Source organism: Kryptolebias marmoratus, linkage group LG19 (genome assembly GCF_001649575.2).
Source record: "Kryptolebias marmoratus isolate JLee-2015 linkage group LG19, ASM164957v2, whole genome shotgun sequence".
NCBI classification, from domain to species: Eukaryota; Metazoa; Chordata; class Actinopteri; order Cyprinodontiformes; family Rivulidae; genus Kryptolebias; species Kryptolebias marmoratus.
This window is the reverse complement of record NC_051448.1, coordinates 12,459,278-12,484,234: the sequence shown is the minus strand read 5'-3', so window position 1 is coordinate 12,484,234 and position 24,957 is coordinate 12,459,278. Positions and strand designations below refer to the sequence as shown.

Here is a 24,957-nt window from a genome sequence, read left to right as displayed (position 1 = left end):
TGCCACTAGATGTCAGCATTACACATGTTCTGTGATTCAGCCTGCGCACTTTTCCTCGTTTAGAGGTTCAGATTAAAGTCTGAAAAACACATCATATCCTGAAGTTAGACTGAGACAGACTAGTTGCGCGGTTACTCCTTCATAATAATTCATTAGTTTGTGCTCTTTGTCGCCATTTAAGACCCATAAAAGGCTTATTCTGCTCAATCAAACTGTATATATTTTTTCAATCATCCACTAACAGGATGATTATTTTGACCCCACGTGTCAGTCCGCGCTCCTGAGCGGGTCCACCTGTCCGGGGCACAGGTCCCCGCTGGGTCTCGGACTCAGGAGCCCGCAGGTGTCTCTTGTCGGGCTCGCGCTGACGTCAGGAGAAATGGCGGAGCTCGATGGCAGCGACACATCTCCTCCGGAGTCCCAAGGTGAGCTCTAATCGTTTCGACGCGGAATTTAACTTTCACCAACTTTTTTCCCCCTTCTCTCCAGCCGTCAGCTGAGTTCACCTCCGCGGCTGGGGTTGTTTGTTTAGTTTTTTGTCCGTGTTTGGAGCCTTGAGTTACGAGCAGAGTCGCTGCTCGGAGCCGGGTCGGTCACGGGTTTGGGGATTAACTATCAACCAGCTCACCCAACCGGTTACTTTACCTCAGTTCTGACATGATATGTTCCTGACACCGCTCGGATACCTCATTTAAATTGCTTGTTGTCGTCGCTGTGGGACACCGTGAGCGTCTCCTGCCCTGAATTAAAACACCTGTTGGTGACATTTTGTCAACCTGCGCCTTCAGCTGACGCGACAGGTGGATTAATGGACGGAGGGCTGATTTTCCTCCGTGTCTTTAAGCTCGAGGCTTTGTTCTCTGGTCTCTGGAGGCTCTCTTTAAACATCTTAGTCAGGTGCTGATTTGAACCGACTTTTTAAATAATATTACACTCCTAAAAAAACGACGACCCAGTTGCTGACGTAATTGCCTCCTCTTTGATGTTGGCGGAAAACATGGCCGCCCTTAATTGGCTGGCTTGTCCTGAGTCATCTTGAACACCCCAGTCCTGAAGAAAGCTGGGACTCTGCTGTGTCAAATGGAAATAGAAACATTAAGCTGTGTTTTAAAACTAAGAAATTACACAAGTTTTAAGGGGAAAGTAAGCAAAACATCTCATACATGTTGGGACTGGGGCAACAAAAGGCTGTAAAAGTAAGTGGTATGGATTGGAAATGGCTAGAAGATCATTTTGCAACTAAAAGGGTAGAAAAAGAGCATTTAAGAGAATGCAAAGCTAGGCAGAGGTTTCACCGGTCTGCAAAAAAAAACTGCCCTTGAAGTAGTTGAGCAACTTCAGAATCATGTTCCTGAATGGAAAATCGAGAAGACTTTGAATATCCCATCATCTACAGTTCATAATGTCATCAAAAGATCTAAAGAATCTGGAGAAACCAGATGTGTAAAGATAATGGGTGAAAGTCGATGTAGGGCACCTGTGATCTTCAGACCCTCTGCATTAAAAACAGATCTGATTCTGTTCTGGATTTCCCTGCATGGACTCAGCTTACGCATCTGGTGGGCAACATCAATGCAGAAAAATATATAAAAAATATATACAGGTACAGGTAAACCAGAGGAGCAGGTAAACATGACCTGTGTGGGAGTCAGACCTCTGATTGTTGAACACTGTTTTTATCCCACTCAGCTGAGGAGGTTTCTCCCTGATGTAGCACCACTGGTGGAGAACAGTACATGTCACGTTTTCTGATCTATATAATCCTAACAAGCAGTAGATTTCACAGACTGAAGGAATATTTATTCAACTGCTATTTATTTGTTTATGTCTGACCACGTCAAAATCAGTGCATGATGTGTTTGATGGCAGCCGGAAATTAGGAATTTCAATCTGAGATTTCAAAATCTGATTTTCCTTTTAAGGGTAACATTTATAATAATAAACTTCCCTGTGACTTAGCCAAATGTTTTCTTTATTATTATTATTTACATTAAAGTAATAGATGGGGAAACGATTTTACATCATTTCATTAAAAAACTGAGCTAAAACCGTAAATGTAAAATCTTTCTTTCATATAGAATGAGGATATTTTGATGAAACTCCGTTTTGCTTTTTTAGGCGCTTTTTAGGTTGTTTTTCGTTTGTTTGTTTGTTTTTAGCAATACTAATAAAATAATCCTTGAAAACAAATACAAAAAAGTCAGACAACCATTCTCATTTAAAAGTAAAATCTAAATGAAACATTTGTTCATTCTGACATCCCAGTTTAAAGCTGTTTTACACTGAGGTGCCTGAAATAGATTTGGTTGGTTGGTTTGGTAACCGAGCCTACGGTGAGTGTTAATTTATGCATCAACCTTTGTCTTACAGGCATCAATTAAAGAAATATAGCTGCTGGAAATGGATTTTATTGGGCGAATTTATAAATTCTCAGTTATCTTGGCTCACATGTTCTGGTGACGACCACCTCTGTGTTCTAAGTTATTCTTTATTTTATGAGCCTTTCTGTTCTTTTGAAAGACAAGTATCCTCTTTTTCTATTAAAAAATGAAAACCTTGACTAAGTACCTATTTCTTAATACAGTAAGATTTATGAACTTTTTTTAAATTTGAAAAACGTTTCCTTCTCACACCTCTTCAGTAGTTGATCCGGGTGTGAAGCCTGTCCTCTAATGTTAAAGTCAAGTGTAGTCTTACAGCACTGCTGTCCCCTGCAGGGACAAAGATCAGATTGCTTGTGTGTGTGTTTGTACAGTGTGCATTCTCTAAGGAGATAAGGCAGCAGGTCTTGTCCTGAATTCCTTCGTGTAATTTATCTCTGAAAATGGTGGGATTTTTGTGTACTAAATGTCTTAAGCTTGTAAGTCAGCGTGATGAATTGCTTTATGAAGATTCACTCTGCTGTTAGGAAGAGAATTCTAACAGCTCTGGGCCAAAAAAGCCTTCAAGTGATTGTCTTTAATCTTTATTTTGCTGTGCTTTGATGACATCTATGTGCTACTGAGTTTTAAGACAAATCTACTGGTTATTTAGTCTCTATGCGTTAGTTTTTATTTGTTGCTCTAAGAGATGAAGGTCAGTGTTTGGACTCTTCTTGGTAAGATATCTCCTGTAATAATGTGGCCTTAAGTAGTTGTAATAGCCTTGCTGCAGTCACATTTGTTAAAATTACTTTGTTGTTTTCATTTCAGGATGAAAACACGTTTATTTTTTACCCTTTTCGTTGGAAGCTATAATATTACTTCTGTTCGGTTGTAAACAGAACACGGCGTGAGAGGAAAGATTTGCATTTTTGTTTCACGGACATCCATCTGTTTTCTTCACCCATTCGTTCCTTCCAGAGTCGCGGGGGAGCTGGAAACCACTGGGCGAACGGTGGGGTACACCCTGGACCGTCCCGTCCATCGCAGGGACACATAGAGACGAGTGAGACAGACAACTGTTCTCACTCTCACCTAGAGACAATTTAGAGTAGCCAGTTACCCCAACGTTCGTGTTTCTTTTTTTTAGCTGTGGGAGGAAGCCAGAGAAAACCCATGCATGTGCAGGGAGAACATGTAAGGCCCCAGCTGGGAGTTGAACCTGCAACCTTCCTGCCACGAGGCAACGGTGCAAACCACCTCACCGTGCAGCCCAAGGTGTTGCTGTTTCATGACCTTCGTCTCTGCAGTTGCTGATGGATTACTAAAGGCCTTTAAATGAATCGCTCAGGTTACAGGTTTTGTGGAGCAGGTTATAAATAATATCTTACCTGTTGTAGATGGCTCTTTGGACCAAATCAGTTTGGAGAAATCGACTTTAAATTTTTACCAGATCGACAAGCTAGCTGCTAGTCCAAGACCAAAATGGATCGCTGCTCAAAAGTGTTATAGCAGTTTTATCGAACACTATTTCATAAACCTTTAAACTTCAGTCTGTTTTGGATTACGCTGTTATTTCAGCAGAAATATTATGAAATTCCTGCTGGAAGTGTGCCAAAAGCTAGTTGCTGCTGTTGCTATTTGAACTTGCATAAAAAACAAATGTAAGGGTTTCTAAAGTAGCTTTATTGTTATTATTATGACATTTTTGAGATTGGAGTTGTTTCGAGGCATCAGTCCAGTCAGAAATGATATTTCTCCAAACTGAGGTTGTCCAATAAACTATCTGCAACATGTAAGATGATAGCTGTTGATAACCTTTCCAGCAAACCCCCAACTTCAAAAGCTCTGAGCCTATTGCTTTAAGTTGCAGTTGTGGGCGGAGCCATGCCGATGCGCTGTCCTGACACACTTCTACCAACGGGACAGCATCCTTACCGCATCCTTTAATTTTCTGGGCTCATAGAGGTGAATTCCTGGCTTTATTAGTGTTTGGGTCTGTTTCATTAAAGACTGCCTGTCCTCTGCTCCCACACCTCCCCGGTGCCGCTGGTCCTCACGCCGCTGTTGTCAGTGAAACCCGTTACTTTGTGCCGGCTCACCTTCCACAGCTGAGTTCGCACTGAATATTTCATCAACTCTGCTCTCTTTTTTTTCCTATGCGCGCCGTAAAGTCGCCGCCTGAGTGATGTGGTTCTCTCAGGCAAGTTTGAACTCACAGGACAGACGTTCGAAGGGAAGAATCGAAGGAGAGATAAGAGAGAGCCGAGGCAGCATCTTTTCGAGAGTGCCCAAGTCAGAAGGAGTGCAATACTTAGACGTCGAGCGAGCCACTCGTATGGATTAAGTCTTCTTTTCTAAGCCACGCTTCGAGAGCTCATCCTCATCCACGTCCTCTGTCTCCATGCCAGGCGCTGCCATCGCGGGCAGGACGCTCAGGGCACAGTGAGCTGCTCTGTTTGTCTCTGTCACACTCCTTCCTCAGCACTGCATTGTGCTTTTTTTTCTTTTTTTCTTTACTCATCATTTTTATCTCTCTTCTCATCTCCTCCTGTTTTGTTTTCCTCCCCACCAAAATACTTTTTTTCCCTTCTTTTTTCATGTGGAGCCAGATCAAAGTAGCTGTTAGCATGTAGCTACTTTATCTTTCCAGAAAACGCAGCTTTTAGAGGTGACCCGTACTTCCAGGATCATCCGGCACCCAGGACTGCCCTGCACCATCCTCTGTCCCGCTTCCGCTCTGCGGCAGGGTGGGATGGGCAGGGGTTCGGTGAGTTAGCCGGGTGGGGGGGCTAGCAACAGGGCAGGCAATGCCGGATAGGAAAGGGCAAACAGGAGGAGGAAGCGGAGGTGGGTCTTCCCGAAACAAGTGGAAGCTGAGGAAGACGAGCTCTACTACGCAACCGCTTTTTACCATAAACGAGGAAGAGGAGGGACAGAGACGGAGGAATGCTTGCAAGAAGAAGAAAGGAGGTATGGAAGAAAATAACAAAAAGGGGGGGGAAATCTCACCGAAGTCTTAAAATTATTTTTGAGTTTGGGTCCTGTGTGGTTTTTAAGCCGGTTTAATTTTGGGTCCTTCTATAAATGATTCAGGGCATCATTGTTATTTGAGCAGAAAAATGTCTAATTTATCTCGAGAGTCAAAGCTGCAGATGGTCTGAAAACAGGTCAGACAACGAAAAGCAAAGTTTTGTGTCTATTTCTGTATGTGCTGGTTAGGAAGCTAAATAAAAGTGTGTTGGATGGTCTCTATATGTGCTTCTTCGTGTGCTGTTTGCTCGTAGAGTTGAGGAACAGGACTGATAATGATGATGATGGACAGTTTTGTTTGTGCAAGTAAAAATCAGCTGACGGTGCAAGACTAGGCCGGGGGGGACAGCGGGTGAGAGCGACTGTGCAGTCTGTTTCACACGTGGATGAAGTTGTAACGCATTAGTAAGCAGAGCAGTCTGTCAACAGGCCAGCACATCCCTGCAAGTCACAGCAGGTATGAGTGTAGAAACTTTGAATCGACAGAACTTCAAACGCTCTTGTCGTTGCCCTCCAGGAGGAGATTCCTACAGTATAAATCATTAAAGTGATTTATATTGCAGTCGTACAGCATTTCAGATGTAATTATGCTCTCAACACTGATGTCGTACATCACCTGGCGATATCAAGAATCAAACGATCGTTTAAATATTTATCTAAATATAGCACAGCTCTGAAAACTAACAGTAATCTTCCAAAAACGCTGAGCAGTGTTTATGTAGATGTGGTGTGATATTGTGTAGGAGCAAGTGTCACTTGAAAATTTATTTATTTTTGGGTTTTATTTTTAATCCCTCAATTACACATTTGACCCAGAGCCATAGATGAGAGCAACCCGGCTCGAGCTGACTAGCTTAGACATGCAGTTTCCTCATGGAGCGAACATTCGTGTGACAACTCACTTAAGCCTTTAACAATAGGTAAATGAAGATGGGAAGTTGGAGGGACTGTCGTGATGGCGGCGAGCTGTAAGCGGTAAGATGCATCAAAGGAGTTTTGTTTTGCCCTCATCTTTATTTTGGTCATGTCAGCTGTGTGTGTGATTGTGTTTTGGACTGTTATACTCTGGTACTGCCCTACCGTTTTTAAGTTTATCAGCATTGACACGATCATGTCACAAAATGAATGGGCTTTGTTGGGCTTTTTAAAGGTATGAGGACTTAGCTTTGCTACTCTGTGTTTTGGCTGAGAAGTTTTGTTTCAAGTAGTTTTGATTGTATGAATAAACCTGGCTAAAGTAAAATGATTCTCATTGAGATGTCAGGAACAACTTGCCTAATAAAGTTTGTGTAATGAAAGTTCTTCAGAGCACCTCAGTAAAAGTGCGATCAGTGTTGTTTGACACCAGGTTCTGTCAGTCGTGGCCTTCTGTGCTGAAATCCGGCGTTTTCTTTAAACCGTGTTGCTAAAACTTGTCCGATACTGTATGTCCAATGAATGCAGCCTGGGCTACAGAATATAAAAGCCCTGCACCTTTGTATTCAGGCCTGAATGCCTGTTCTATAGAGCTATAAAGAAAGACTCACATCCCTGCCCCCCACCCCCCACCCCCCAGTGGACGGGTTTTCTTTTCTGTTTTCGGAGTCGGCAACACAAAACAGAGCAGCGGCGGCGTGGTAAACAAGCTCGTACCTGACNTCTCTGGTGGTTGGAGGTTACAGTTTGGCTTAGCATTAGCAGCAGCTAATCCTCTCAGGCTGCAGGGAAGGAAGGAACTGCACAGCGGGCTCGCCTGTTACCCACTGGCCCGCACAGCAGAGCATTAATCGCCAACTCTGACCATTTAATCTGACCGGCAATGAATGCAGATAGGTGGGGGGTGGGGAGGGAGGGTCAGATTAAACAGTCACACTCCCTCTGTATCTCACCCTCCATCACACACATTCATATTATAAATGCACACACACTGATCCAAGCCCACATGGACAAAAGGATGGGGGGCTGAAGAGTCGCCACAACCCATTTCTCGCCGCTCACCAGCAACAGCGACACCCGCTGACCTCTCACCTCTGCCCTTTCACCTTTAGAAACTGTGACGTTTCAAATGGAGTTGTTTCTCTTTTTGGCGTTTACCTGAACGATGGACTACGGATTTAACTTTCATGTTTGACAGTGAAGGATGCTTTCAGGAAGTCAGGACGTCGATTCTGTCCTTCTAGTTCAACTAACAGAAGGGGAGACGCCAGATGAGGTCACAGATCCCAGCCTGGGATTAACGCCTTTAAAGCAATGAGCCACAATCCAGGTAGACTCTTGTACTTTAACGCCGCAGAGGCTCTATGAAGGTGCTTTGCTACATGCGGACGTAGATCGATTGGTGTGCAGTTAGCTCAGGACTGAACTGCTGCAGGTGTCTTTCTGCACCCAGAGCACCTGTCAGGTCACCTAACTATGTATGAGCATCAGGGCAGAGGTTCGCACTGTTTGAAATTAATGACGTACCACGGTGTTAGCTGGAAGATGAGGATGTTAACAGCCACTTGGGATTTATACGTAATTAAAGTGGTATTTAAAACACTTCTAAAACTGTTGTTTGTGGTTAGATTTAGATCCATTTTTGTGTGTGTGGTGGGTGTTTTGTTTCTTAACTTTGTGTTCTGGGAAGTCTGGTTTCATCGTTCATCTCATTTTGTGTCTCCTACATTTTATGTTTGAAAGGTTTGAAAACATGTTAGAAGAGCCTGAGCGGGCGACTGGGTGTAGGCAGCATTTATTGTTGATAGCTGCATTTATGCTCCGCAGAAGATTGACTGCGGTGTTTGCAGAGGTTGTTAAATGGCAGGTTAGCGTGCACGAGCAAATATACTCTGTGTTAATTTGAAGTTTGTTGGCTTAATGACCCCGACACAAAGTTTGTAAGATGTGTTAAAAGGACACAGCTGCACCACATTGGAGACAGTTGTTTACAGTTTTGACTTTTTTATATTTTGGCGAAAAATCTGCTTTTTGTACAAAAATGTGTTACAGCTGGGAGGGGAGCTTATTTATTATCTTTGTTGTGGAACCAAGTAAAGTAATGGGGACTTCTCAATTGTCTTTGCCACTTATTAAAGCCCGCCTGTGGTTTGTGAGCACTGTACACTTGATTTGAGCGAAAGTGGTGCAGCCAAATTAATTTGATCCACAATCAACAACAATGAGAGGCTTCTGAAGAAATTTGATCATTGAGGACGTTGCTGAAACGGTTAAACTCAGTTTCTGGGAACAGCAAGCCCTAAATGTAGCTTTTGAAGGAAGTGGGAAATGTAATTTAATATTACTTGAGTGTCTCGAATTATATTGTTGTTTCTGCAAACCGGGTAGAAAGCTTTATTCTTCTGAAGAAATGCTGCAGGAGGATGTGCTACATATGTTTTTTTTCATTTTTGATTCACTGGAAATCAGTCATCCGTGGTTATATATATAAAAAAAATCATGTAAATATTTTAGAAGGTAACAACAAACTTTCTCTAACTTTATTACCACAGCTGTTAGCATTAGCTACAGCTAAACAGCAATAAATTGACATTAAAAATACAAAACATTGCATAGAGAAGTTATCTCTCAAACGCTTACGTGTCTCCTAAACTCTGTCTCATATGTTGGAGCTGATTTATTTTTGAGCCACAATTTGTTATGCAAACTCCAGCATGGAATGACCCAGATTGGCTAAAAAGGGTCAACAAATAATAGCTGCAAGACAGTTTCTTTACTAAATTTGATGGAATATTACCTTCAGAATCAAGTCTCCTAAACTGACCTTACCTGCTGTTCGGTGCAGCGGTCAACAGAAGCTTTTTTACATTTGATTCAATGTTTAGCAACATGTTTGTAGATAAGAACACGAGGGTGGACTTTTAAAAGTTCGAGGCCGATCAGTGGGCGGACATAAAGACACGAAAGTGAAATTTCTTGGATGTCTGAATGTGACGTAAACCAAAGTGCCATATTCGTGTGAGTATATAGTGACTTCTGCCAGCAAATCTGGACTTCAAACCACAATTCATTAAAAAGGCAGACTCTTATCGAATGTCAAATTAAATATTTAGCTGCAGGAAGTCATTCCAGCCACTATAAACAGATCTTTTATTTGAGGGAAATGATTTAGGAGGAGCGAGTACACAGCCCTAGTCCTGCTTTTCTTGTTGGAACAAAAGTCATCCGGAGCACATCCACCTGAGGCTGAGCAGACCTGTGGGTGCTTGTGTACACACCTCTCCAGATGTCCCATAGGCCGCGACACACAATACCTCGTCAGCTATGACCTCACGTCTCGTTCCAGCTTTTGAATGTCTCTGGGAAAACAAGGGATTCTGTTTAGGGTGGAGACGGCGAGGACGGTTTTGGGCGCAGAAGGTTGAAACAAGAAGAATGAGTCCGGAGTTTGGGATCCAGACTTCATTGCAGCATCGGAGATTCTTCACTGTTGGCACAAGATATGAAAACTGCACTTTGCTCCTCTTCCTCCTTCCTGTCGTTAATTACCAGATAAGCTAGCGTGTCACTGAAGTAAAGATATGAGACCCAAGTAGAAGAGAGCGTTGCTTTTGAAATCTTTCACCTTTCAATTTAGTCTGATTTTGACAGGCTGGTTTTTTGCCCACCATCATAAAAGGTGGACAGTCATGTAACGGCCGGTGGACTTTTTTTAGGACCTCTTCTGGTATAATCACAACCCATGTCCGGATCAGTAGTCCTTATGGGGACCAAAGCCCATTCCTAATACCATAGAAGTTAATTTTTTGCTTAGGGGTTAGATGTGAACTGAGTTTAGGTTAGAGCAATAATTCCCAAAGTTGGGGTCAGGACCCCAGTGTGGGTCACTGAACACCAAGTAGGGGTCCTTAGATAATCTCCAGATATCAACTTACAATTAAAAAAAAATGTTTTTATGCTATGTTTGCACCATAATTGTTACAAAAACTTGAAATACAAGTCCATAAATTGATCAAAAAAATAGCGTAATGGTTGTTAAGACTATTTGTGTAGTCATTATGTCCTTATTTAATAGAGTCATTATCATTTTTGGATGTTTAAACAGCCAACAGATGGGGTCACACACCTTTGTCACTGTTATTTTATGGGTCGGAAGCTGAAAAGTTTGGGAACCACTGGGTTAGAGTACTGGCACTGGTTAGGTTTAGGCTACAGAGATGAATGGAAGTCAATACAATGTCCCAACAAGGACAGAAATGCAAACTTATGTGTTCGTGTGTCTGTTAGCAAAGTATCTCATGAACGAGTGAACAGATTTTACTAAAAGTAATCATTGCTCGTTCATCCACAACTTATTACCTTTTTACAGAGAAGGCTCTGATGCTCTCGGACAGTTGTCTCTAACATTTATTTCTTGTTGATGAACACTTGTGCTCAGCCATGTCAGCTCATAGTTGTTAACACTTTGTGTTTTGGTTTTGCCTTCCTGTCTGGTTTAGTCATCATCCTTGCCTTTTTAAAAGGCACGGTCCTTTTCATTTTCTGTGCCTCTTCATCGGTGGTTTGTATCCATAAGGCTGGCCTGAAAGTGCTGAGTCACCCTGAGCCTGATAGAGCCATTAATCAATAGCCGAGGCCTGAGGAGAGAACACTGCATCTCAGTGAGGGCGTGTGATAACACAAGGTACAGTTAGTGTACGGTGTTTTACCTCAGTTTGTTTCCTGTCACGATGCACTGCAAATTGCAAGAATGCAGTAAAGACTAACACGCTCATTCTCTGTTTGTTCCCTTACACTTCAGTTATATTTTATCTTTATCATTAAAGGACACCAGTAACACAGCAGCAAGGCCAGGTTTGTGTGACCTGATCAGACACCGCTGTCATCGTTGGAGATTAGGATTTTTCTACGATTTTTCTCTTTCCCAGTCACGAGTGGACACACTTTGTCATTTTGAAAAGAGAATCTGCAGCATAAGTGCAGGCAATGTAACGCTGTCATGTTTCAAAGGTTTCCAGATCCCTTTTTTTTACCAGAATGAGCTTTAAATATTCCAGCTTTTATCAGACTGCTAGCCCAGCATGCTTTGCAACAAGACGCGTCAGACAATAGTTTCACGTTGTCAGCAAAATGACATGATGGCATATGCATGTCACAAACCCTCACCCTCAGCCTGCCTGGACTCAGGCACTGTTTGCTTTGACCCCAAAAAAGTGGCCCCAGGCTACAAACTCCACCCAGAGTTTACTGTGAAGAAAGCGCATATCCCCATGTCCTGCGTTTACACCGAGGCAGCTGGAAATGAGCAGAACTGAGACTTAAATATGATTAAAAACAACACCGTTCTGAACAGGAGGATGTTGTGCACACTTGTAGCTAAATGTTCAGTTTGTATAAAATAGCAGCTCGGTGCATTCCCGTGTGCAAATAACATTTATAGTTTGGGAGTTTTCAAGGTTGAGTTATGACTGAACAGACTTAAAGCTGCGGAGAACGATTTTTTTTTATTTATTTTTTTTCGTCCATCAAACTGGTCTAATGATGATTCCAGCTAATATTTCAGACATGTAGTCATCTAAAGTTGTTTGATTATAAAAAAAAAACATTTTCAGTCTGAGCTAGATGTAACCGTGTCCCTTTAACGTTTAACATTTTCCAGTGTCAAAATCTACTTCTCGGGTTTTAATCATTTACTCTCAGGCTTCTTTGAATAAGCCATAAATACGTGTTTAGGCAAATTTTCCTGGACTAGTAGGAAATTGTTAATATAGAAATGACCCAATAGGCACCAAGTTAAACAGTTATCTTTCTTAAAAGTTTACATACCTGCAGGTTGTTATAGAGATAAGAGACTGGTCCACTGCTGTGACACATTATCCTGTTTGTTTATAACCTTATCTCTGCAGTTTAACTTCTTTTAGGTCTTTTGATAATGAATTCTTGCGCACATTTTAAATTCTTCCTCGTCTGTTTTAAAGCAGCTTGTGTACAGATTTACATCCTACTAAGACTTCATGACAGCAAGTGTTACTTGCTTTTCTACTTAACTCATAAATTTGGTGTTTTTTCTTCTCAAGAATTTGATTTTACTTTTTTCATGTGAGTTTCTCTTGACACTGTCTAAAACAGGCAGATTCTATGTAATGGAGTAATTTTTTTTATTTTTTATATTTTTACATGTTATTTGTGAATTTTGTGTCAAAAGGATTGGATCTTGCTGCATTAGATTCAAGGCAATTAACATATTTTTTAAAGAAAACTATTTTGTAATAAAGTCAAGCACTCAGAATTCAACAGAAACTTTGATATTTTGTCACAATTTTGAGTCGACAACTAGTCTATGAATGCACTGCAGCATCTTCTTAAAAGAGGAAACATCCTGTTCAAATGCTGTTAATGTGAAAAGTTTATTTTGGTAACATCTGTAATAACTGCGTCTGGTTATACTTTTCTGTTTTCACATGAAGTCAAAAAATGTTTTAATTACGACTGATGGCCTCTGTTTATTTCACTTTTCTCGGTGCTCTGTGACACTTTTTGTTTCTTTTGCAGCGTCCTTCTCTCAGTATCAGTCTGAGGATGGTAGAGAGTCTACACTCACCCGCCCCAGCTCCTCAGGCTCTGGACAGACCTACACCCCCACAGGGACCCCCATCCCCACCCCTAATCGCACCAACACCAGCAAAAGCACAAGTCATTATGCTGCAACCAAAGCAGGTAAATTGCACAGAAAGATGAACCCGCAACTAGCGGTTTACCCTTTTTGTAACGTGCTTGTGGAGCTGCTGACGCTGACGTCGGTGTTGAACCGTTTGTGCCGCAGACTCGTTGCTCTTCAACAAGATTGACGAGAGACAGAGGTTGGCCCGTGAGCGCAGGGAGGAGCGTGAGAAACAAAACGGTGAGCATTCTTTAATCCCTCGTGGTTGACTTGGAGTCGCCGGAGAACTGACGTGTAACGGAGCTTTAAATGAATCCCTCACTTTCTTGTTTGCTCCCCTTGTTTCTCCCCCAACACATTGGGGCTGAAATGATTTGGTAGCTGTGGTGAAGTGCCGGTTTCCCTGGATGTTACATAAAGTCCAGGTCGAAGCCAAGGCACCCTGTTGCCATGGATTTTAATGTTGCACGATGGGACAGCTTTTAGGAAGGCTGGTGCTTTAGGTATGTTTTTAAGTCTAATACTAGAGGAGATTTAGATTAACAAGGGCTGCTTGTTTGTTTTTGTCCTCCGCCGCAACACAAAGAGGGGAATTGGAAAAACCCTCCGTCCGTCTGGTTCGTCTTGTGAGCTGGATAACTTGGAAAATAAGCAAATTCGCTGTCCGAGGCCGTGCAGGGTGATGTATCCTGGCGATCAGAGGGGGCAATTTTATCCACCACAAGGCGAAATGCGGGGAACCAGAGGGTGGCCGATATATACAGTATATATGTGTGTGTGTAAATGGGCCATCCCTTTAACATTCCCTTGTGAAAAACTGTCCATGACCGTGCAGCTAAACACCGTTAGGCGCTGCAGGAGCGCACTCAGCCTGTTTGAGTGTCTCTTGATGCTTCAGTTCTTGGAATCCAACAATATTAACGTAAAGGACATACATTTGTTTGCCCTGTTCAATTCCAGTCGAGAAAAACGCTCATCTCAAAATATAAAACCAGTATTCAAGTCCCTCAGTGACGGTTTAAACAGCTGGTTTATTCAGGTGTTAATCCTGATCATGTTTTACTGAAGTCAGTCAGTCTGGCTCCATCTAAGGAGCTCTGGGTTTTGATTTGTGTTTAGTTTAGTCATATGATGCGACACCTCACATTGTTTGTATAAGCCTGTGTAAAAGCACTAAAGCACTAAAAAAAATCTAAACAATATTGCTTGTGTGTGTGTTTATGTGCATGCTTCAGCTGTCAAGGAGGCCCAGTGGCAGGCGCGTGAGGAGCGCTCCCGGCAGCACTACGAGAAGCACCTGGAGGACAGGAGGAAACGGCTGGAGGAGCAGCGGCTGAGGGAGGAAAAAAGACGAGCGGCCGTGGAGGAGAAACGGCGGCAAAAACTGGAGGAGGACCGGGTACTTTTTTTCTTGCGTGTTCTGTGTTTCGGCAGGCGTGACAAATTGTGCTAAAATATAAAAATTATATATAAAAAAAGTATTTCTTAAAACTGTTGCATTTTCATAGCAATGGTGTCATTCAGCATTATTTGCAGAATGAAATGTTTCCTTTTAGGGTGAAATAATCAATTAGCTTTAGCCTCTAATTAAATTAGTGATTTTTAACCCACTGAGATCAAAGGCACGTTCAACACACATAAAAAGCGTTAAGGAATGTTGGAAAACAAGCTCCTACAACCTTACAGACGAAATACATGTCAAACATTTTGCCTCCATTCTTTTCACACTGTGACCCTCACACCGGCAGCAGCTGGTTGCTGACAGATGCTTTGTTGTGGCATCCGGCGATATTTCTCAACACTGTTCTAGTTTTAAGCATTATTCATTATTTCACCCGAAACAAAACTTTACTCTGCGTCCACTCCCTGCTTGGACATCTGGGCTCTCATAGCAGCTCTTATTCTCTTGTTTTATTTGTTGTGCCATTTCATATCGAAAGTATAAATTAGGATGAGGAAAGATTAATTTCCGAGGCTGGGAATTATGTGACGATATAGGACTCATTCGAAAGACTGAGGAAGCTGGTCTGTGTTGTTACAGCACACTAAAGCTTGACGTGACCTCGATGTTTCCAGTGACTCAGTCCCGTGTCGAATGTTTTCAGCTTTAGGATGCCATTAAGGGAATTTACAGAACGGTTAACGTTCATTAACAATTCTTTTGTCACCATTTGAGGCAAATAAACTCATGCATATGTGGCATTGGGTCACAAATGGTTAATAAACTGAAACATCAATGAGTAAAAAACCTCGTTTGTGACCTTGTTTAGTTTTAAAGGGTTATAATTTACAGTTTCATTCTCAAACACTCTCACATATTAATAAACTGTGAAATGAGGGTTGCATTAAAAAAAAAAAGAGTAAATTACATTTGTGTTACCTTAAGCATGTAAGTTTTCTTCCCATAATCCTGACCCTGTGATTAGTGTGCAGGTTTTAAAATTAATTCCATAAATGCACACATATTAGGCTTTAAATATGTGTGTTTTGGGTCACTTTCTGTTCGAACTGGGTCAGTCATGGCTTCATAAATGATGAGATGCCAGAGACTTGCCTCCAATCTGAAACTTCAGCTCACAAATGTTTTGCTTAAAGATGGCTTCGTCCATTTCTCGTGTACTCGTCGCATTAAATGCACAAAATGTTATTTTTAACCGATCTGGTAACACTGTCCTATCTGCCTAACAGCTTTTGGTTAATTTATTGTTGTTTTTTTTTAAAATATATGTAGGTAATGTAAACTTTGACCATAAATAAAAACTGTTGGCATTGCTACATTTGACTAATTTCCAGTCTTCCTTAAAGATGTTTTTTAACTTTTTCTGCCACGTAATGATAAAACCGGCGCACACGGATCACTCTTTAGCTCTGCTGACTAAACAGAATTCACCTCGCTCATTTGGAGAAGAAAAGAGAAAATGCTCCAGTCAGGCGGCTGCTTTCCTGGCGCTGACGATTCTCTCCTTCTTGTTGTTTTCGTCTGAAGGTGCGTCACGAGGCGGTGATTCGTCGCACGCTGGACAGGAGCCAGAAAACCAAACCGAAGCAAAACCGCTGGTCGTGGGGAGGAGCGCTGCACACAAACGCTCCCGGCACAGCAGCCGGTACTTTTAACACGTTGTTTAACCAAACAGTACCCTGTGCTAACACACACACAGCTTTTTTTTATAATGTCTCAACACATCTGCAGTTCCTCACACTGATGTTTATCTGCCACTGGTTGATGTTAAGATATGTCCGCCTGCCTCTGTGTATCGAAAATGTTCTGCCACTTTTTGCTTTTGAACTTTTTCAGGTCCGCTGCCTTCTGTTGTCACTACTTACTCGCACCTTTTCTCCACCTCTCCAGTTTGTTCTGAAATTCGCCTCCTCTCTGGCTCATTTCTCTCCCTCTCTCTTCTCTTCCCTCCTGGTCCAGGTTTTGTCGAGTCCACTTTCCTCTATCCGCTCGACCTTGCTGGACTGGAGCACATGCAGAGTGCTTTCAGTCTCCACCACAGATACGGAATGACCTCCCAATGTGAATATTATAGCACCGTGTCAATTAGCTGGCTGCCGTTAGAAAGCTAGCAGTAGCATCGTACCATAGCTCAGTGTGGTATTTAGACGAGTGACGTGGTTAGTTTTTCTTTCTATCTGCATGTTTCAGTCCAAGTGAAAGTTGTATCCCAAGGCAAACAGAAACCATTTCAATTTGAAATGACTAATTCATTCCCACGTATTTTTGGATTATTGTGTTAGCAGAGATTGTAGTTTCCCCCCCACCGTCTAACCTGAATTAACCAAAGTAGAGGAACCTTTTTAGTGTACTGGCTCCAGCTCTTTCTCCTACTGAATATCTTCTTTAAATCTTCCTGTTGCGTGTCATTGATGTAGTTTTGTGTCTTTTGTCCCTAGATGCTGACAGAAGGTCGGTGTCCACCATGAATTTAACCAAACACCCAGACCCCATCATCACCAAACGCCTCTCCTCCTCCTCCGCAACACTCCTGCACTCACCGGACCGAGGTAATGAAGGTGGACGACACAGACACGAACATGAGCTGCCTTCAGATGCATCGTTTCTAACTGTTTATGGTAGTTTTGTGACGACAGTTTGGACATGTGCAGAGGAGGGACAGTGGGTATATTGGTAGAAGGATGTTAGAGATGCCAGGAAAAAGACAAAAAGGAGACATATGGATGCAGTTAGAGAGGACATGGAGGTAGTTGGAGTGAGGACGGAGGACACAGAAGACAGAGTTAAATGGAGGAGGACGACTCCTGAAAAGAGAACAGCTGAAAGAAAAAGCAGTAGAATAGTTTTGTGACGGTCTCCTTTAAAATGATGTTTCAGACCGTTTGAAGTGGGGTTCTGTGAAAAAGTTCTGAACGTTTAATATAATATTTGTTGTGGACGACCTCAGTTTAATTCTGACCAGATTTATGAGTTCATGTCTCGTTGAAGACCACAGCCTCCAGAATACTGTAGTAGTTCATGCAAATGCAGTTTTGTAAATATTTACATCCCCAACAGTTTTTTGCATTACATGATCATTTATATAGAGTTTAAGAGTAAATAGCTGAATAACTGTGTAATGCAGAATTGACAATAATGTAAAAGTTTATTTAAAAAAATGCATGAACTGATCTTTTGAGATTGGAGTTGTTTGAAAATGGCAGCTTGATCCTGCTCTGACTAGCATTTAGCTTGTGAAACTGGTCAGAATAAACTCTGTTTTTACTAACCAAAGTCGTTCAAAGATCTTTTTACAACAGGTAAGATATTAATTGTTCATAACTTTTCTGTAGCACCCTACTTCAAAAGCTCCAAACTATTTATTTAACTTTAGTGTTTTAGAGTTTAATAGTTGTGATTTAAAAACTCTGTTTTTTCCCTTAGAAGTAGATGTTTTATGTCTCCATTCAAAGCAAAGAAAAAGGAAAAAAACTTCATTCTTGAGGGCCCATAATCCTAAGAAAAGCTCAGAATATGAACAAGAGTTATGGTTTGATGTTAAGCTGTTTAAGAGGAGAAACAACATTTTTGTTCTAAAATGAGATGTTTTGTTTTTCTGTTGCTCATATTTATTGGGCAAACATGAGAGTGAATAGGATCCTTTAAATCTTGGCAGCAAAGCAAGTTAGCACATTTCTTAGAATGTCAAATACTGTTTTTTTTTTTTAAATGTTCTTGTTTTAATGCCTGTTTAACTATTAGGTCACATGTTCATTGGTGTTTGTATGTTGCTAACAGGCTTAAAGATGAGAACAGTCTCCACTCCTGTCATAAACAAAGCTCTGTCCAAACCTCGTTTACATCAGGGGAGGACCCTGCAGCAGAAAACCACAGGTCTCCTCGGTCTCTCCTTGTTTGCTGGACGTGTTGACGAACAAAAGGATCAGGGGCTAAAAACTGCAAATGAGTCCAAAAGGAGATTATTTGGAGAGTAAAAAGACAGTTTTTCAAATTTAAAAAAAAACAAAAAAAACATCCTGATCAACAATTCTCCAGTTATAGAAGGACATGGTTGTAGATTATATTTACAGTATTTACGGTTCACCGTGCACGTGCACATGTTTACACTTGTGTGCGTTTCACCAGCCGGACTGAGGATTTTATTTTATTTTTCCCCAGTGTCCTCCTAACCCCTTTCTCTAATAATCCCCTGGAGGATTATCTTGTTGTTTTGTGGAAACCGCGGCGGCACACTGTTTAAATCCTGACCGCCACCTTCCATACAATTAGACCCATTTATCATTGTTTGGAGCTGGAAATTCTAAAAAATGTTCCTATTAATTTGTCGCTTAAAACAAAAGCAGCACACCGTGATGGACACAGTTAAGACGACGCCTTCATTTGGACAGTTTTCAGCCCTTTGTCTTTTTCCTGCATCTTGAAAACTAATACAGCACTTTAACGCTGCATGATAATTGTCCCAAGTGTTTAAGGTGCATGTTTTAAGTTATCGTGATGATTGTTTAAATAGATTTCAACACAAACCAGGAAATTATGGGTTCAGCTTGCTTGCATAAAAGCTCATAAATTATTAAACTATCTCCACGAGGTTCTACATGCTGCGATGAAATATTAAAGCGAGATTTATCTAAAATGCGGGCACAGTGTGATCGCTGTCATTTATTGCTCTCCTTTCTGCGTTTTCCCCGTCTGTTTGCACTTGGTGTCACTGTGTTTGCTTCCCGTAATTACCAGTGGTGGCGCATGCGGGTGTGGCGAGATTAAACTTCACTGCTGTGCAGTGGAAGGGAAAGGCGGAGGCTTCGAGTGGCCTTTCGAGCGACGCGTCCGCTCTGGGAGGGAGCTTGAGCAGATGTGCGGGTCTAGAACGCCGTGGCTGTTGTCAAACGTCAGCTGTCCCCTGTGTTCAGGCCTGCGCCACCTGCCGCTCACGCCGTGGGAGAGCAGCGTGGTGAGCCGTCTGCAGCAGCCGACACACTCCTACTTGGCCCGCAGCTGCAGCGCCATGAGCTTGTCCGGAGAACAAACAGGTACCGCGCACACGTCCCTGCTGAGCCCCTCTTGGTCCTTTCACCCACAGGCGGCTGGTTGTAGGTAATGAGGCGGCGGAGAGTCAGGGTTTCACTCATGACTCACTACTTTTACTAAAAGTATTTATATCACCAGCCTCTTGATGTTAATCAGATTAGGTCAGATTTAAAGCATTAAACTGTCTGAAACTTCTTTTAACAGCCTGTATCAGGCACCCAGAACTCACACACACTCACACTCACACTCACACACACATCCCAACAAATAAGCTGTTCAGGAAGTACTGAACCGCTGCCTTGTCTCTTTACCTTCATTTTACCAAAGCAGCATTCGTGTTGCTTTGGTAAATGCGTCTCTGTTTTTTATTGTGTTGAAAATGACTCAGTTCTGCACATAATTACAAAAATTAGAATATTACTAATCAAGAAGCTAAATATGCAGCCAATAATAGACTTGTTTGGTAAATATGGCTGTTTTGACATGAATCGAAAAGGAAAGCAAACTGATATTTCTGGCATTGTACGTCACGTTTTATAACCCACTGAGCAAAAGAGTCACTGTATTTTTGTTCATTCTTCAGAGTTTTGTCTTGTTGTTTTGTTTTTTTCTGAATAATTTGATTCACCCATATTCAGCACGTTCCCTCTTCATGTACACACAGTTTGCTACCCTCATACTTCAGTGCTGCCCACAGTTTATGACGATGCTTTTCTTGCTTGTGTTTCTGTAAAGATCCACACGCTCACTTCCTCCTTTTTGTGTTGTCTAACATTGAGAATGAGTAGTTTGTCCTGCGTGAATAATAATGTAGTGTCCAGTTTGTGGGTCTGTCGGGCCTTTGCAGAAATGGTGTGAAGTAAAATAAAGTTTTGCATGTTATCTTCATGTTTTAATATTGCTTATTATCAGGTTAGTTTATTCTCTAACCTGGTCAGTTAGGCTTACTAATTCCTCCTCTTTAATAATTCTTCGCTGAGTGATGTCCAGGTGATGGTTTCAGTGTATTTGCAGCTCTTCTACCTGTCAGTAGCACTAACACTTTGTTTTTCTTCTGCTCTGTTCCTGTCAAACATCATCTCTTCACTCCTTTTTAAACCCTTCACTGAACCTTCCTAAACCCACGGCTCTGTCCTTAACATCCTTCTCGTTTCCTTCCTTCCTCCCTGGTCATTTTCCTCTGTGCTCCTTCTTGTCAAACCCTTGCCGACTGTCCCACAAATTCCCCCACACGGCTCCGATCCACACCTCCTTTTAAACACTCCACCTCGTACATCACTGTAGCCATGCCTGTGTGTCCTCGCTCAGTGTCCTGCCACCCTATGGGCACAATGTCCTTCAAGGCCCTGCAGGCGCAGCCTCTTCTTCACTGCCGCAGCCAGGAGAGGAGCCTCGGCAGGGAGAAGCCCTCCTCGGCATCCACCACCCCACGGAGGAGGACCACCGGAACGACGCAGGTAGACGGATCATCTAAAATATGACATGCCATTAATAATAATGGCACAGTTAACTAATTTCTTAATCTACAAGTGCTGATATTTAATAATCTAAGGGCATATTTGCTAAATGTAACTTTTCCTTTTTGTTTTTAAAGGTTTCTGTAAATGTCACAGTAATTAAATGATTCATTTATTGTACAATTTGAAGACAACATCTAATCTTTTTACTACAATGGGCACTACGAGCTGTTTTTACCTGCTTGTTTGTTTTAATGGGAATGTGGTTGACATTTTATCCAACGTACTGCCACAATTTTAATTTATTTTTGTTTGCTGACTCGGTGCCAGAGGTCGTACGTTGTGTGAGGATTTCAGTCGGAGTCTAATCCTATTAATGATGATTCAACAGCTGCTCTCAGCGGGTCACCTGGGGCTTCACTTCCTCTCTGACAGACTATCCAGGGGGATAAACAGAGGAACCTCAAAGTGTTGTTTGAGTCGAAAACCGGGGCTTTAATTTCATTGATGCATTACATCTTCTTCTTTCTTTTTTTTTGACCAGAAGCAGAAAGACCGTGAGCATGTCAGGAAGTCATGGAGCAACTTGTCCCTTCCACTGAATCCCATTCTGACATTACCCATCAACAAACACGGTCCTCCTCCAGCCAAAAAGAGCAGCAAAGTAACAGCGCCCTCTCCTGGCAGGTAGGCCAGTTTTGACAACTATTCTTGAGTTTTGTTGAACAGAAACTGGGTCCTTTTTTTTAAATTATTTTTTGGTAAATGCAGCTTGTTTGAATAACCTTTCATAACTCACATTAATGAGCTTTTTAATTTATTTTGTAAACTTTTGCACAGAGCGCCGCTGAAGCCAGCAGGGCGTCCCCCAACTCCCAAGCTGCTTAAGTCTCCAGGAGCAGAAGAAGCTGGAAACCTCCGTCCTGTCAGGGTCACACCTGAGAGCTCCCATCCCACAACTCCCACCAGAGCTGAAGAGGAGGAGGAGGAGGAGGAGGAGGTGTCTTTCAGCACCCCTCAGCCTCGACCTCAGCCGTTGGGTCAGAACAGGACCTCGAGCGAGCAGATGCCAGCAGCAGCCTCAGGAGCCAGCGGTCGGTCGACGAAACAAAAACCGTCCTACATCCGGGATGCTTTTCTTTTCTTTTTGTTTTTGTTTCATTTATTTAAACCTTTCTTCTATGATGCCTTGTAGAGAGTTCAAGCAGTCCTCCAGCTCCCAAACCTTCAGCGGGCACCACCGATCCAGAGGAGGCGAGTCGCATCCTGGCTGAGAATCGACGTCTGGCCCGGGAGCAGAGGGAGAGAGAGGAGGAGGAGCGGAAGCTGAAGGAGGAGCAGGCCAGGCATGAAGAACCACACGGCATTCACGGTTTTTTAATTTGTCTTTCCAGCTTTGACCGAGATTTGTTCGCTCCTGCGCAGGCTGGCAAAAGAGGAGATGGCTCGCCGCAAAGCCGAGGAGAGGGCGAGGAGAGAGGAGGAGGCTCAGCGCCAGGCGGAGGAGAGGAGACGGAAGGAGGAGGAGGAGAAGAAGGCCGAGGAGGAGAGGCTGAGGAAGGAGAAGGAGGAGGCAGAAAGACTCCAGAAACAGGTCAGAAAAGTCAAACACCAGAAGGGACTTCAGGGCTTTTAGGGCAATAATCAGAAAACAAATTTAAGACTAAATGCTTATTTTAGCTGGGAAATCATTGAATCTGCTCTTAATTTTACAAATTTACTTCTGTGTTTCTCCCAGAAAGAGGAGGAAGAGTCTCGACTGAGAAAGGAGGCAGAGCGACTGAAGCTGGAAAGAGAAAAGCACTTTCAGAAAGAAGAGGCCGAACGGCTGGAGAGAAAGAAGGTAACCTGCTCAAAAGTGCCATTTATTAATAATTCAACGTTCTGTGTCCTAATTCCGTTTTTATTTCCTTTGTCATCACCTGCACCAGCGTCTTGAGGAGATTATGAAGAGAACGAGACGCTCGGACACATCAGACAAGGTGACAAGCAGGGTGAAAACACATGTAGGATAAAAATAAAAAATGGTCTTTTAAAATGTTTGTTCTCATTTTCTTTTTCTTTTTTTCATTCGATCTGCAGAAAGTCAGGAATGGAGACAACACAGGTAAGTTTAAATCCTCCGTTGTTCACTCAATGCTGTTCCTGGTGACCAGATCGGTTTTGTTTCGCCGACAGCGACCCCCGCCTCTCCTGCAGCGTCGCAGAACGGCAACGGCAGCAGCCGGCCGCCCGACGCCGACCCTGAGCCGAACTCCAGCAGCGCTGCCCCGAGCCGACCCGACCCGAGGTGGAAATCACAGCACCCCGTCATGTCCACGTTACCGTCAAACTGACTGTTAACGCCCGTCCCGTTTCCACAGGGAGAACGGGGAGTTTGAAGAGGTGATCAAGCTGCCTCCACATCCCAGGTTGTCTCCTCCTGAAGGAGAGGAGCAGCAGGCAGAGGAGGAGGAGGAGGAGGAGGAGGAGGAGGGCAGAGTTCCTGTAGTAGCCTTCATGGAGAACGGCCTTTTAAAGCCTCTGAGTGGAGTAGAGGACATATCAGCCCAGCAGGGACCAGGTCAGGAATCATTCTGAGTTCTCACTTTATTTTATTTTATTTATGACAAGCATCAACACTGGAGTGTTTAAAACCACCTCTCTGTAGGAGGGAAATGATTTAACTCCTTCTAATGTTTCTGTCTGTAAAAGGAACCATAGTTTTCATTAAACTGGTGTCAGATTGAGCTTAAGAGATAAAATATTTTCAAAAATATACCTGAAGTCTAAGAACATGGAGGGAGAATGTTTCTGGCACAACTAAACAGCGTGTGGAGAGGAGGAAAAACTGAAGCTTCAAACTATTTTTACAAGAAAAATGAAAACTGTGGATTACAAGAACCGTGATTTGTTTTTGTTTTATAGCTCCTCATCCAACCTTTCCTGTTCGGATCACAGGTTTAACACTCTCTGTGTTCAAACTTACATTTCAGACTGATTTAAAGAGCAAAGAGGTGCTACGTGAGAAATAGCCTTGATAATCTGGACATTTTGTCTCCTAATTATTAATAATCATTACATTGTTGTTTTAAATGTGAAGTCCTGAACTTTGCACAGGCATTACCTGAAAGGGAAAAGAAAATGTTGCCACAAGAATATTTATTTTCCTAAAAACGGCACGTGCGTGTTTTGATCTGTGTTGGTTTTCACAGCTGAGTTGTTTTTTTTTGTATTTCTGACGCTCAGATGTAGCCTGACGTGGTACCGGAGGACACGACGACTCTACAGCCACAGACTGAAGAGGAGGTCAGAGGGAGGCAGAGAAACATGGAGCAGTGGAAGGACTCTCAGCACCAGATCCGTGTTCTCTCCCCCCGCTGCAGTTCCCTAAAGACGGTGCCTCCAGAGATCTCCGGAAATCACCCCAAAGACAGAGCTCTTGTTTTTTTTTTTCCCCCTCCCACCTCTTGGCACGAGCTCATGTCCGTCTCCAGCAACCAGTCCCGGTGGTTGTTCTCGGTGCAGCTTCCATCCTCCACGATTCACAGGAGGACGCTGAGCTCCTGTTCTCCCACGCAATGTGAGATTGTGAAGAAAAAAAAAGCTAAAATCATGTCAAACAGAAATTAACTATTAAGTCCGCAGCCGTGATACGTGAGGAGTTTTTGTTGCTGTAGACGAACTGTATCCAGATCGTCAGCGTCTTTGTAACCAGAACACGTAGAAGAGGCTCAGTTTCATTTATTCATTTGTTAGTTTTCTCATTGACACCTCGAATTTCTCGTATTTCATCATTTCAGAGATGGGATGGCGGCACGTTTTCAAACTACTTGAAAGAGTCTTGTAATATAAAATATTTTTGCTGCGTCTACAGTGTTTAAAACTAGAAGTTATTGGGGTGGTCGAGTATTAGGGGCTCTAGGTTTAATAATGACGAGATGAAAATAACTTTTCTCAGGCGACAGAGAAATAGAGTGTAAACTTCTGATTTTTATTTTATTTAATTGCTGTACAGATAAAAGTGTTGATTCTTTGTTGCCCACATCCTGTGTGTGTTCTAAA

At 42.6% G+C, this 24,957-nt stretch overlaps 1 protein-coding gene across 10 annotated transcripts; it reads left to right on the top strand.

Moving 5' to 3' along the window:
* Positions 1-94: 94 nt before the first annotated feature.
* On the top strand, positions 95-24,957 carry si:ch73-217b7.1 (ensconsin). Of its 10 annotated transcripts, none has more exons than XM_017427341.3 (20): positions 95-425; positions 12,861-13,025; positions 13,132-13,209; positions 14,205-14,368; positions 15,956-16,073; positions 16,388-16,489; positions 16,867-16,977; positions 18,206-18,301; positions 19,339-19,458; positions 20,741-20,913; positions 21,458-21,600; positions 21,754-22,007; positions 22,109-22,259; positions 22,339-22,507; positions 22,652-22,756; positions 22,845-22,895; positions 22,996-23,020; positions 23,092-23,203; positions 23,277-23,476; positions 24,142-24,957. In XM_017427341.3, the coding sequence occupies exons 1-20, from the start codon at positions 380-382 to the stop codon at positions 24,150-24,152; spliced, it is 2,394 nt and encodes a 797-aa protein (XP_017282830.1). In that variant the 5' UTR covers positions 95-379; the 3' UTR covers positions 24,153-24,957. The 10 variants fall into 10 exon arrangements, with proteins under 10 accessions (XP_017282830.1, XP_017282827.1, XP_017282826.1 ...); XM_017427338.3 differs by lacking the exon at positions 95-425 and adding an exon at positions 5,156-5,333 and having other exon boundaries at positions 20,765-20,913; XM_017427337.3 differs by lacking the exon at positions 95-425 and adding an exon at positions 5,156-5,333 and having other exon boundaries at positions 21,461-21,600.

Bases quoted from the DNA above. Each gene is read 5' to 3' on its own strand.
- si:ch73-217b7.1 (XM_017427336.3), top strand. From the start codon at position 5,171: ATGCCGGATAGGAAAGGGCAAACAGGAGGAGGAAGCGGAGGTGGGTCT. The intron at 22,008-22,108 runs GTCGGTCGACGA...GATGCCTTGTAG, and splicing joins AGCAGCCTCAGGAGCCAGCG to AGAGTTCAAGCAGTCCTCCA. The intron at 23,204-23,276 runs GTGGAAATCACA...CCGTTTCCACAG, and splicing joins CCGAGCCGACCCGACCCGAG to GGAGAACGGGGAGTTTGAAG.